Raw genomic sequence first — 13,231 nt, 5'->3', positions numbered from 1 at the left:
CCCAGGTTCTTTATCTACCCTCTCTATCTATTTGCACTAGGCTGTGAAAAATGTCAAAACTTTCTTCGCTCGCTCGCTCGCTAACAAAGGACAGTATAGCTTCGGGTGGTCCAAAATTCTGGGAACTAGATGAATCCGTACCATGGGGTTATTTTAGGGAACGACTGGCGCTTACCCACCCCAAGAAAATGGTTTAAACCTCAAGGCCAACTCATAGACATATAAAACATATATATAATTGTAATGGTCAAACCATTCCGGAATCTGCACCATTTTACAGACGATAAGAATAACCGTAAGTTATTTTCATTTTAATTATTAGGCTTAACAACTTGATTTATTTTTAGATTTAAGAATTAGGCTTAACAACTTGATAATATTTTAAATTTATAAATTAGGCCTGGCCTATTTGATAATATTTTTGATGGATTTCGTCATTGTTAGGGTTCATTTAAGATACTTACTGTATTCTTAATTGTAATTCATGTAGTTTGTCGTTATATGATAAGCTGAAAATATTTTTAAATGTTTTAATTCGAGGATTATGCTGTTTACATTAATTTTTATTTTGAGTTGTTAGGTTTGAATCTTCGCTATTTTTAAAAAAACCCTTTTCGTTCGTAATGTAATGACGGGATCTTTTCAAGCTTAACTTCTTAAGACGAGATAGCGACGAACTTGTTAAGAGTCATATAAATAGTTCGAATAACAAATGGATGAAGGGAAATTTGAGTTTAATCCTGTACGCTAGCTGCAAAAGCACTTAATCGAGGATATAAAGACGAGATCAAAGAACACGCCTTTCTTCTTTTCTTTTCATTCCAAAAGAAATAAACTCGAAGTTATCGAACTAATCTTGGCAATTCACTCCGAGTGTTTAAGTCTCGCTTGTCGTTCTCGAACTAGTTATCTCGAGCTGTAGCATTACGAAACATAAGTAGTGTCATACTTATGGTCTCGACTATAGTCGGAAGGAGTTCACGATAAAAGAATCTATAACTTCCGTGTCAATTTACTTTCTATTTCTATTTATAGGCATTTATTTTGAAATACTTTTCATTTCTCAAATCATTTGAGATTTTTTTTTCCTATAGAGCCCTGGACAAATAACGCTCTTTGCTTCGATCGGAACTAATCAACTTCTATTTTTATTTGTGAAAGGAAATGTAGGCCTTCTTATGTTTATTTGTGAATACAATATTAAGACGATGAAAAGCTCCTAACGAAAACGTTTCTCGATTTAAAAGCATGGCAACCCTGTAAAGTAACTCGAAGAATTTATATCCACATCACTCGATAGTTCTTGGTGGAAGCTAAACTTCCCACGCTTGAATTCTAGAATTACAGGAAGGAGTTGGGACTAATTTGAGAGTAACACGCCACTTCCTTTTTCTTTGCTAAAATGGTAACAAACGCGTCACGATTAATCGAAAATTATCCACGTATAAGTAATATTATTATAATAATAAACTTCAGGCGCGGCGAAACGTGTTTCGAGGAATCTAAACCTTTCCTTAATCGCTTCCCGACCTTTCCCCCCTTCGTTTAACCATTAAAAGAAAGTTCATATACGCCATACATGGCAGCCATTATTAAAACCTCGCGTTTACTTACTTCAAACGATTTTAAAGTTAATCACGTTTTAATCAACTTCTATAATTCTATAATTAAATTCAAATTACACGCTAGGCTAAACGTCTAATTAAATTCCTAAATAACCAACGAGGTGTTTGGTTTTGAAGGCTAATAATATCATAAGTAAATAATAAGATATGTTCCTTCCATAAGTATGATCCTACCTATACAGTTCGTAATGCTACTGAGAGACTTACAGCTCGAAGTAGTTCGAGTGAACGACAAGCGAGAATTGAAGTACTACACTCGGTGGTTAATTTTGCAGGACCAAGTTCCATCTAGGTCCTATTTAGTGTGCATTACTAAGCCTTTGATAGCAGCGCCCCAGTCACCAGGCGTCGCTTTACCTCGAATCTATGACCTACCTCACTTCATGACAAGCTCCAGTTCGTAACCAGATTTTACAAACTTATGGTGAACATAACTTATGAACTTATGCTGAAACTTAGTACTTATTTCACTAATTATTCACTTATGATAGTGGTAATAACATTTGGGCCATGTTTAATTTTAGCTTATACGAATTGTATTAAGTGTATATACCCTAATTTTACCAAACGCATTATGATTTGACAGAAATATCTTATCCCTGAGATTTAGCGGGATGCAACAGTTCAATATGACACGATTCTGTCATTTGGTAACTATATTTACCAGGAGCAAATACCTAGGGACTGGTAGCTGGATTTATAAAGACGTGTGCTTATTAATCCTTCATAATTGATTTGACCCAATTCAATGGTCTCAAGTCTTCTATGCGTTCTTGGTTTAATAGGGTGTACTAACCGACTCTATTCTCTAATCACGTGATACTACAATATCAATTGTTAATGAAAATTTCAAAATTTCAAAGAGAAAGGCTTAACGAATATTTGAGCGGGGAAATTTAGGGTGCCGACTTACAGGGGTAAAACTAGTAATGCTTTTCCTATGGGCCCCTGTAGAACATTTACCCGCAATACAGCAGTGGATGATGTTTTTAAAAAATTCATATCTTTCTTAATTCTGCACCGAATTACATGTAGTTTAGATTAAATTCAATTAAAAAAATCCTCTTTACGTGTATTTGCAAAAGAGGTGGCATTGGAAAATTTAGGGTGCCGACTTATAGGGGTAAAATGAATAATGCTTTTCCTATGAGCCCCTGTAAAACCTTTACCCGCAGTACACAAGTGTATGATATTTTTAAAAAATTCATATCTTCCTTAATTCTGCACCGATTTACTTGTAGTTTAGATTAAATTCAATTTAAAAAAATACTCTCTTTACGTGTATTGACAAAACACGTGACATGATTAAAACTTGCGAAATATCAAAATTAAAAAAAAAGGTTTTCGAAATATGCCAGCGCCTGTTGTACTGGTTTTTCCACTAGTAACGTATAAATAACAGATTAATTTTCGACGAGGAAATTTACCCCTTCTACGATGTGATTAACTTTTATATGAGCTAAAACTAATTAAGGATCATAATCCCCTAGATTGCTCCCACGTAATAAACTCGAGATGATAACCCCCCGCGCAAAATTGTAAATCCCTAGACCTCCCATATAGCAGACGACAATAATTGACACCCTAGAATAGATTGAAAGTTTTGAAAGCTGATGAGATTTGGAACCGAGCAACAAGTGCTAGCTTGAATCTTAAGTTTTGACTTCAATGTAAAAACTGTAGACCATAAAATTAAATAGACGTTGTATTTTAAAGAGGATCAGAGCTAAAATTTTCATGTAGTGACCTTAGGGGAATACTTACCCCTAGCCTAACTTTAGCACGTGCTTTTAATCATTGCATGACCTTGATATACCATACAATCTAATAGCCGTTGGTCACGTGTATCGTCGGTTTTCCAATCCCCTCTAGGGTTTATAAGTACCATGGATTGTCACATCGTAAAACACAAACCAAAAGCAATTTCCAAGATAATTTTGTGTATAGTACCCTAAAACGAAAATTAAAGAACAAATTTATCCTAACACCCTTAAACATTGGAGGAAATAAATTAAGGAAGTATTACGGATAAAGAAGTTATACGTGCATGAGTGTTTCTTAATGTTTCTTTTTTCGTGCAGCCTTTATAATTCGAAACTTCTTTACTTACTTTATCTAAACTTAGGTGGATTATATACCTTAAGAATTGCTACGGATGTTCGTCATTGGAGGATGTTTCATCACGTGACTCCTAGGCTTTCACCAATGGGGCGTTACCTAGAGAGCGGGCTTTTAATTCTCTCCTTTGATGTTGGTTGGGGTCTGAAGGTGGAGTGGGGGGAGTTACGAGTCTTAAGGGTTTAAAGGCAGCCCATAATCCTTTCCTTTTTAGCCTCCGAGACGGGCACTAAGTTACCTTCCCACTTGTATTTCTCTTCTAGTTTACGAGATTTTGTGGACCGAGAAAGGTGAAGAAAGATCGCACCCGCTATCGTCAGAAGGGAAAATAGAGAGACACGTCCGTTTGCCAGGTTGACCTCGGTAGTACCGGAAAAGTTCCCCAATTTTACTAAAGGAAAACTCGCCAATAAACTTCCGAACTTCAAGAGCGAAACAACTCCGAATTTTTAAGCGGGTTTAGAAGCGGCATATATCATCCGAAATTTCAGGTAAGACGCTAAGATTTTTTTCATGGTTCTCAGTATGATCTTAAATTGTGGACAAAAATGTCTACTCTACGTCAATATCTTTAAATTAGTCGTTGACAAATTTTTAATCACATGCCAAAATATTTATTGAAAATTTCACAATCTTTATTTTGTAATGATGACAATATATTAGTTTCTAATTGAGATACTCAGTCGTATCTTTTCTTAAACTGTAAACCAAAATGTCTACTTTACGTCAATTTCTTTAAATTAATCGTAGACTAATTTTTAATCGTTCCAAAAAATTATTGAAACCTTCCAATCTTCAAACATTTATAACGATGACAATATATTAGTTTCTAATTGAGATATTCAGTCTTATGTCATCTTAAATTGTAGACTAAAATGTCTACTTTTCGTTAATATTATCTTTAAATTAGACGTAGAAATTTTTAAGCATGCCCCAAAAGAATTATTGAAACCCTCACAATCTTAATTTTGTCAATAATAACGAATATATTAGTTTAAAATTAAGATAATAAGGTGTATCTAGTCTTAAATTTTAGACCAAAATATCTACTTTTTCAACGTCATAATTGTTAGTCTAGTGCATGCGTAACGAAGCTCAAATTCGCAAATATATCTCAAGCTGTATCTATAAAAGTTCGAGGGCTTATTTGCCTCCGGAAACTTATCTTATTCCATCTTCCGCCAATTTGTCTCTCGCAGCAGCGTGTTCTTGACACGTATCTATTTAACTTAGAAATAACGAGGGAAAAGTGAGACGTAACCTTTTAACCTTCAATCGAAAGTAATACCTCTTTGTAAAAACTTCATTCAAATGTATTATTCGCAACCATTATCCGGATAATTTGGTTAAAAGAATCAGTTAAAATACGCCTAGATTTATTTAAAGTAACTCCTTTTTTGAATATGATTAAAATGCTTTTAAGGTTTAGTTTTTTCTCTCTCTCTCTAAAATGGGTTTAATGTATTCGATCCCACGTCTTACCTGTTGGAGATAAAAAGCTTTTTGTTCCGTTATGGAGAAGCACTCGTTTTAAAATCGAAATATCACAAAAACGTGTCTGGATGAAAATGTCAGGGTGAAAGTCAATTTACAGTTATCTGCACTCATATCAGAGGATTTTAATAAAACAGAGAGAATTATATCAATGGAAGTAGAGTTTATTTGATCAGGTGAGAGGCCAGTCACTTAATGAAATCCGAACTCGGCAGAGAAAACTCCACTAAACAAAGTTAGGAAAATTTAAATAACTACACTTACATTTACAAATGTACTCACTCCTCTAGCTATAATTCTCTTTGATAAATTTGAAAGCGGAAATTAAAGTAAAGAGAGTCAAATGCAGATTTAGATTTTATTCATAACGTGGGTAAACTTTCATTAAGGCAAACGCATACGTTAAACGAAATATTAGAAAAAAAACCCACTACCATGGTCTTATTTCACGTAATTCAGAAGCTATTTATAGCTCCGAGGAAACAGAGCCAAAGCCAAAATATTAATATATCTACTAAGAATTGATTAGCTTAAAACCTAATTCAGTTCTAGCTGTTGACACGCTTCAAGTACGGCTAATTACAATTCCTTTTTTTCTTGCAACACCACCGGCAAATGTTTTTTTTTTTTTGATATTGATAGGATAATTAGCTTATATAAAATCAAAGCGTAAACAATATTAGTAATTTATAAACAAAATATTTCCACATTTCAATAAATGACAATGGGAAAATGAGTATACATGGTCAGGGAAATCAAGGAAAGTCAGGGAAAATCTGTGGCAACCTTGGCCTACGTTTCTCCCTGACAAGGAGACCCAGGATTGATGTTAATCTTGAAGTTCAAATTAAAATTAATGCCATGTTTCTTTTATAATGCAAACATTCTCCGAAATTATTTATGATAATTACATTTTTTCGTTGGAATATTTGTTTTGTACGTGAAAATACGGAGGATATTTTTCGCTACATAAAAACTTCCCATTTTAGGAAATTTATGCTAATGAGGTGGAATAATTAAAGAAGCCTTTATTTTTTTTAGTTAATGACCCGCTCAAGTCCCGAGAGTGCGCCTTCTAACTTTAAGATTCTGTTCGGTTTCATACCGAGCTATCACTTCCAAGGCGCACTCTGAACTATGTTAGCCATAAGTTTATAAGATATGTTCCTTCCATAAGTAAGACAGTACCTATACTATTCGTAATGCTACTGAGAAACTTACAGCTCGAGATAACTAGTTCGAGAGTGAACGACAAGCGAGAATTGAAGTACTACACTCGGTGGTTAATTTTGCAGGACTTCCATCTTCATACCTATTTAGTCTGCATTACTAAGCCTTTGATAGTACCTCACCAGGCGTCTTCGCTTTACCTCAAATATATGACCTACCTCACTAATTTCATGACAAGCTCCAGTTTCTAAGTTACCAGTGACAAACTTATGGAATGGACATATCTTATGAACTTATGGTTACCCAATTTGCACTTTAGGTTACTCAGAGAAAGTCTGAGAGCAATTTAATCTAGTTTAAACAACAACGAAGAAAACCAATTAATTTTTAATCAACTAAAACATTTTAATAATTAATATAGTTCAATTTAATTTAATTTAATTTTCTTTCCAGTTTATCAAGAGTAACTTTCGAGATTCAATTCAATAAATCATCTCAAAACGTCAAAATTAAAACTGAGAAGAGAGGAGAGCCAATCAGAAGCGAAAGAAATGATTACGTCATCAACGCATAATGTTGTTGTTAATCGAGCTTGGTTATGGTTGGCGTTTTTAGCCTCTTTTAGTCAAGTGGATCTCGCTTCAGCTAGGAGTAAAGATTTTCTACAAGAAGTAGAGGTAATTAAATTTATTTTAAAATCAATTTAATTAGTTAATAATTAATTTGGAATCGTTCATAAATTACGTCACAATATTTAAGGGAAGGTGAGTAAAGTTTATAAAATAAGCGTGACGTAGTTTTTGAACGTGTAACTAAGTTTGCAAACGTTATTGTGGACTATGAGGGGAAGCATCTTACAGGCTGAAACTCGCCCATGCTTTTTCTACGAGCCCCTGTAGAAAAGTTGTTCCTGCCAAACATCGGTGTACTGGGAAAAACCAACTTACAGGGGCTATGCCATTTATTTTTTAAATTTTGTTTGAAATTTAATTTTTTATATTTTTGAACGGAAATAATTTAAGTAAATATTTGAAATTAGTGATTTTGAACTAACTTAAAATTTAAGTAATAATAGTTTTGCATTATTTCAATAAGATTTTTTAAAATTAGTATTTTTAAAATTCAAATTCACAAGTGGTAAGCTGTAGCTCTGATCTCTTACAGAAAGCATCTTTACAAAATTATATAATATTTAATATAAAACATAACAACTTCGGAGATTTTTTTTACTAGTTTGACAGCATTATAAATATACAGTATATTGTTACTATGGAATTATAGTGACATTTCTACGAGGAATCGAAAAATTTATGGCAGTATAGACAAATCTTCCAAATCCCCAAAAGTAAAAATATAGAAACAAGGTTTTTTTTTAAGAAAATAGAAAAATAAGCCACGTTAGAGTAAAATCACTTGGATGGTTGGTTTTTAACAAAGTTCAATATAGTAAAGGTTAGTGACTCATGGAGGAGGGGGGGCAACATTCTTAGAGTTGTTAGGAACTTCTTAACAATAAATCATTCAGTTGCCCTTTCAACCCGCCCGACTTGCTTTCCAGAAAAAAAAAATATATAAAAATCCGGTGGAAATAGCTTAGTACAAAAATTCTTCAGTATAGCAAGAGCAAATAGTAGTAATAGAAAGTAAAGCTCTGGAGTAGAAGAAATCTTTCATAGCGCCCTCCCAGTATGATGTTTACGACTAGACGAATTTCAAGTCTCTCGAGCTCCTTTAGTCGACCAATCAGAGCTCCGTTATTTTCTACCTTTATCAAAGGAAAATAGAGAATTCGACTTTTGACACATGTGTTAGAATATGATATTGATGATTTTAGATTTTAGATTTCGTAGTACAGATTTTATAAATTTGGTCTGCCTGCTCTAATAAACAGCTGCTGTGAACTTTAATTATTGTTTTCGTTATGCCAGAGACAACGTGAATCACTTGATTGTGATTATCGCGTGAACTTTCATTACTTCCTCATTCCATTTTATTTTTATTTGCCTCTGAGTTTAATAATCCAAAAATACTTGAGACAATCCGAGGAATTTTCAGAAATACATATATATATGTTGTACTATTTTTTTTTTTTTTTACTATACTTCAGCTTTCCTGTATATTTTTTTAAATTTGGGGAAGAAAAATAATCTTCTTTTATATGTTCAATATTGTCAGAAAAAATATCTTCAACTTTCAACTTATATTTAGGCTTAACCACTAGTCCATCTTCTATAAACGGAAGTGGCGTTTGCCGCTTTTGAAGTCTTAGGTTAATGTCGTTGCTTATAAGGCAAGCTTTAACTAAAACTGAAAACTAAATCTTAAGTCGAAAGAACCGTAACACTATGCAGAGGCCCGAATCGCGGCGGTTTAAATAGTTTTCAACTAACGCCTATGCTTCTCTCTAGCTTTAACTTCAGTACATACAGTGCTGCCATAACCCTACTGATTGTAGTTTAAATTGAACTGCTTGAACTGAAGAAATAACAAACCTTTAGTGTATGAATATATGCGTAATAAACAAACATCGTAAGTCTCTGATGTTTATTTCTATAGCAAAATGTATTCAGTCCTTTAATGATGAGACGGGGCTCTTGTTGAAACCCTCAAAAGGTATAACAACCTGTTTCTCAAGAACTAAAGTTCCCGCTGTGACAGAAAAGATGAATAGAAGCGACTATATAAGCTCTATGGTTTCGCGCTCGGGCATTTTGGATAAGCGGGCGGGGCAAACCGATTATGAAAGGTGGCAATTAAAAGGCTATATTTAGTTACTTGTTCTATCCGCACCTTCGTCGGAGATTAATGTTCAAAACGCGTCTTGAATTTGGTTGAGAGAGAAACTCGAGACAGAAGCGTCAGCCGAAAATATCTTTGGTTTCAACACACGTTTCCTAAAATAGAGATTAACTCGGAGAAAATTTGCTCTATATAGTCGTGTATTTCAAATTTAATCCTTAAGTTAAGCCGTATTAAGTATTACCATAAGTTCATAAGGTATGTTCCATAAGTTTGTCACTGGTAACTTAGAAACTGGAGCTTGTCATGAAGTGAATGAGGTAGGTCATAGATTCAGGTTAAAGCGACGCCTGGTGACTGGGGCGCTGTCAAAGGCATAGTGAAGAATAAATAGGAACTAGATGGAAGTCCTGCAAAATTAACCACCGAGTGTAGTCCTTCAGTTCTCGCTTGTCGTTCTCGAACTAGTTATCTCGAGCTGTAAGTCTCTAGCATTACGAAGTGTCAAACTTATGGAACATGTCTTATGAACTTATGATATCTCGGTATCGGATTAAAAACGCCCAGTGGTTCATTTTTAAGGATAAGTCTAATCTTAATCGAGATTTATTTTAATTACAGCAGAGATTACCCGATTGCGATTATCATAATGTCTGCGGATACGTGCAACTCAACCCTCAAGGCGTTAGTGTCCAACCTCTGTGTCGTTGTCGAAGAGGGTCATCTTGCCCCTTAGTCTGGGATCCATTAGACGGAAGAACAATCTCACACGGAAATGACCAATATAAGGTCAAAGGGTCACTTTTATTTAAAAAGAAAAAAAGAAAAATACGCTTATAGTTACCGTTGCAGTATTGCGAAAGAGCGCCTCGTCTCGATTTGTGCACCATGAAGGAAGCGGTCTACAGTTCGTATATGGAAATGTCATTGCTAACTATGGAAACAGTGGTCAACAAGGTCAAAGTTCACTGCCTATGTCCACCCACGCATCTCTTCACTAGAAACCATACCGAATTTCTACAGTTGGAAGGTGTAACGGCTTTCAGTATCGGATATCTCTGCAAACCTGTAAGTTCTTTTAAATGCACCAGTAAGTTCATAAGATATGTTTGTCGCTGGTTACCGAGAGCTTGTCATGAAGTGAGTGACGTAGTTCATAGATTCTGGTAAAGTGACGCCTGGTCAGACGCTGTCAAATTTGGGCTTAGTACAGTCTAAATAGGGAGCTAACAGCTCTGACCCTGAAACGTCACATGCACCCTTCTATCTCTTACTGGAGTTTCATCCCCCCTAACGGTTGGAAACAGTATTCTAGGCGCTAAAAATGCCAACCAGAGAGGGGCTGCGTGACGTCAGACTATCTCTACCCCCTAGCCAGTTGTTAGCTCCCTATAGGACCTAGATGGAAGTCCTAGCTGCAAAATTAACCACCGAGTGTAGTCGTTGCAATTCTCGCTTGTCGTTCACTCGAACTAGTTATCTCGAGCTGTAAGTCTCTCAGTAGCATTACGAAGCATAGGTAGTGTAGTAATACATATCTTATGAACTTATGCTAATAGAAATAGTTTATCTACGATAATACCTAACCATCCGCCGCAGCCTCCCATCTGCGCCTCAACGGACGCGTGTATGGCCATCACTCGATCTTACCACGAAGCCACGAGTTTCATCACCAGAAAATGCGCGTGTCCACTCGGTTTATTTTGTCCCAATCAAATCAGGATGGCTTACGAAAGGGTTGACTTGGATAGAGGAGCGTATTTTGTAATGAGATGCGTTTAAATTATTCGGATCTTTTGGAGAATTTTACCGTAAACCGCCCAAACAAGGTATTAGACCATTTGAGACTATCAGTTTTAATTTTAAACTAAATAAAATTAAAATAAAATGAATAAGAGAGAAAACCAGTTTCACCCATCCAGTGTCGAGTAATTCCTAATTATCTTTCGTTTCGTTTAATTAATTTATGGATAAGTTAATTATAAAATTTTAAGTTATCTAATAGCTTAGCTGGATGTTTATAAATACGTAATTGGGTAAAAAACGCGCCAATAAAAATGGAGAGGTTTGTTCTATAGGGATGACCCAATTACTTACTTACGGCCCCTTTTTTTCAACACACTCCTTTATTTTTCTATTTATAATCCATTCCTGAACGTACCGTACAAAACAGAGCCACCAGATATGTACATAAAAAATATAGACGGTAGTAGATTTTATTGTAAATGTATTTATTTAATTTCCAAAGGCAAGTTACAAAATTACGAGTGATGTCCTATACACTATAAAAAAACAATTAAATAAAAATGGAAATACAAATACAATTAATGTAATAGTTTTATTATCTTTTATTTTAATAAGGTGTTAATTAATTAATTAATAAAAAAATACATTAAGGCTGGTTAAAGAATCCTACAACAAAATCGTCTATTATTCGTTGGGAATGAGGTACTGTTTCCGTACTTTCATTCAAAATGGCGACAATGTCCCACAAAGTTCGGGGACAAACTTGTTCAATTTCACAATCGAAGGTATTTTTCCATAATTGACATTTCGCGGAATCGGGTTCAACTAGATTGTACAAGACTTTCAAAACGTATCGCGGTTTAATTTCAACCTCGTGACCTTCACCAAGGTCACGTAGGTCTCTGACAGCGTAGAACCTAGGTAGGTTTCGATCCATCAGCCATATCAATAGGCATTTCGAGGCTTCTGTATTATTAACTTCGAAACAAAATTTAGTCGCCATTATGGGGGAATCAACTTTGAGTAATATTTTTGCAACCATATCGTTAAGTGATTTTTTACAAGCGGCGCTGTTTATTACTGGCGGGATGTCCTTAGAATTAAATACAATGGTATGTTTCATGAAACATAAGTATAAGGCAGATTTTTGCGTTAGTGGGGACTTTGTTACGTATCCCAATGGTGTTAAACATCTGTGACATTTAATTTCATCACCTAAATCACCAACTTCCTTCAAATCACCCGTATCACTCAGACAATTTTTTTGAAAATAGATTTGTGTTGGACCAACTACAAAGTCGCCATTTTTAAAGTCCAAAGTTTCTATTTCATCTTTTTCATCGGATTGAGATTCCCCGTGCGAATGTTTATGGCAAAACCATTCCGATGCCAATTCCCGCCAATTTGAAGAAGGTAAATCCACCAATCTCGCGCAATTTACGCTTCCAATTTTGCAACCGCAGCAAGCGCAAAAACAAAATTTATCCTCAACATTGTGAGAGTAGATTGTAGATGAAGTTGTACTACAGTCTGATTGTTCAAGTTCTAATAGTTCGCTTCTAATATTTACTCTAAAACTTAATTCTTTCAGCGATTCTTTAGGGAAAACTCGACCAGAAAGGTTGCATAATGTTGTGCTTTCAAGTTCAAGATGGTTTAAATTAGATAAGCAAACCCGGAAAGTAGTGTTCTTATTGTTTTCAGTTAAGGCAAACGTTAAACAGTCTTTTTCTACAGTTAATAATGAAGGCGTTATATCTTTGTCCTTTACAGTGAGGCAAATATTAGCAACGCGTACAAGTTTTTGTATTTCAATAGCAATGGAAATCATTTTTAACTAGGGCAAGGCTTAACAAACCACAGTAACTAAGTAAATCCGATTTTGTTAAAACCCTGTATAAATACACAAATTATTAATTTACCTTAACGTTCCTAATCACGTTTGGTGTCGTTCAATTTGTCTATATACTCTATAAACGATTTAATGTAGCTTAAATAATTCCACACTAAATAGCTCGTTAGTTTTCAGCGTTTGAAACACCCGCCACTTATTCTGCACCTTAGGCTCAAATGTAACCGAATGTGTAGCAGACTACGTCCGACACCTCTAAAAACATTAGAAACTACTAAATAATTGCTGTTTTGGCTCCGAAATGAATGAAAATTAGTTATATGATTAAATACTATGTGTAAGACGGCTTAATATAAGGGTTAATAGCAAAAACACCTCTTAAAATTCTTAAGGTAGATTTTCAATTACTTATTTTCAGCTTTCTTCCATATACAAGTCAGTTCATTTCAGTTCTGGTTTTACTGATACTAAACATTTTATGGCTTCT

The 13,231-nt window shown here is 34.8% G+C and overlaps 2 protein-coding genes across 3 annotated transcripts; one reads left to right on the top strand and one right to left on the bottom strand.

Moving 5' to 3' along the window:
• The first annotated feature begins 158 nt into the window (after positions 1-158).
• LOC149654774 (U-scoloptoxin(11)-Ssd3a-like) lies at positions 159-11,536 on the top strand. 2 transcript variants are annotated; one of them, XM_089846425.1, is made up of 6 exons: positions 159-295; positions 4,007-4,234; positions 6,861-7,084; positions 9,771-9,935; positions 9,999-10,214; positions 10,746-11,536. In XM_089846425.1, the coding sequence occupies exons 3-6, from the start codon at positions 6,959-6,961 to the stop codon at positions 10,926-10,928; spliced, it is 690 nt and encodes a 229-aa protein (XP_089702551.1). In that variant the 5' UTR covers positions 159-295; positions 4,007-4,234; positions 6,861-6,958; the 3' UTR covers positions 10,929-11,536. The 2 variants fall into 2 exon arrangements, with proteins under 2 accessions (XP_089702551.1, XP_089702549.1); XM_089846423.1 differs by having other exon boundaries at positions 9,768-9,935.
• LOC149654773 (E3 ubiquitin-protein ligase E3D-like) lies at positions 11,357-13,168 on the bottom strand. The gene has a single exon (XM_089846420.1). It carries the CDS (start codon positions 12,721-12,723, stop codon positions 11,539-11,541), a length of 1,185 nt encoding a protein of 394 aa, XP_089702546.1. The 5' UTR covers positions 12,724-13,168; the 3' UTR covers positions 11,357-11,538.
• Positions 13,169-13,231: the final 63 nt, after the last annotated feature.

The sequence above is a fragment of the Phalangium opilio genome, unplaced genomic scaffold (genome assembly GCF_054372755.1).
Source record: "Phalangium opilio isolate 3A_F unplaced genomic scaffold, DU_Popi_V2 ptg000079l_1, whole genome shotgun sequence".
Lineage (NCBI taxonomy): Eukaryota > Metazoa > Arthropoda > Arachnida > Opiliones > Phalangiidae > Phalangium > Phalangium opilio.
The sequence above is the reverse complement of the archived record's forward strand: the minus strand, read 5'-3'. Positions and strand labels throughout refer to the sequence as shown.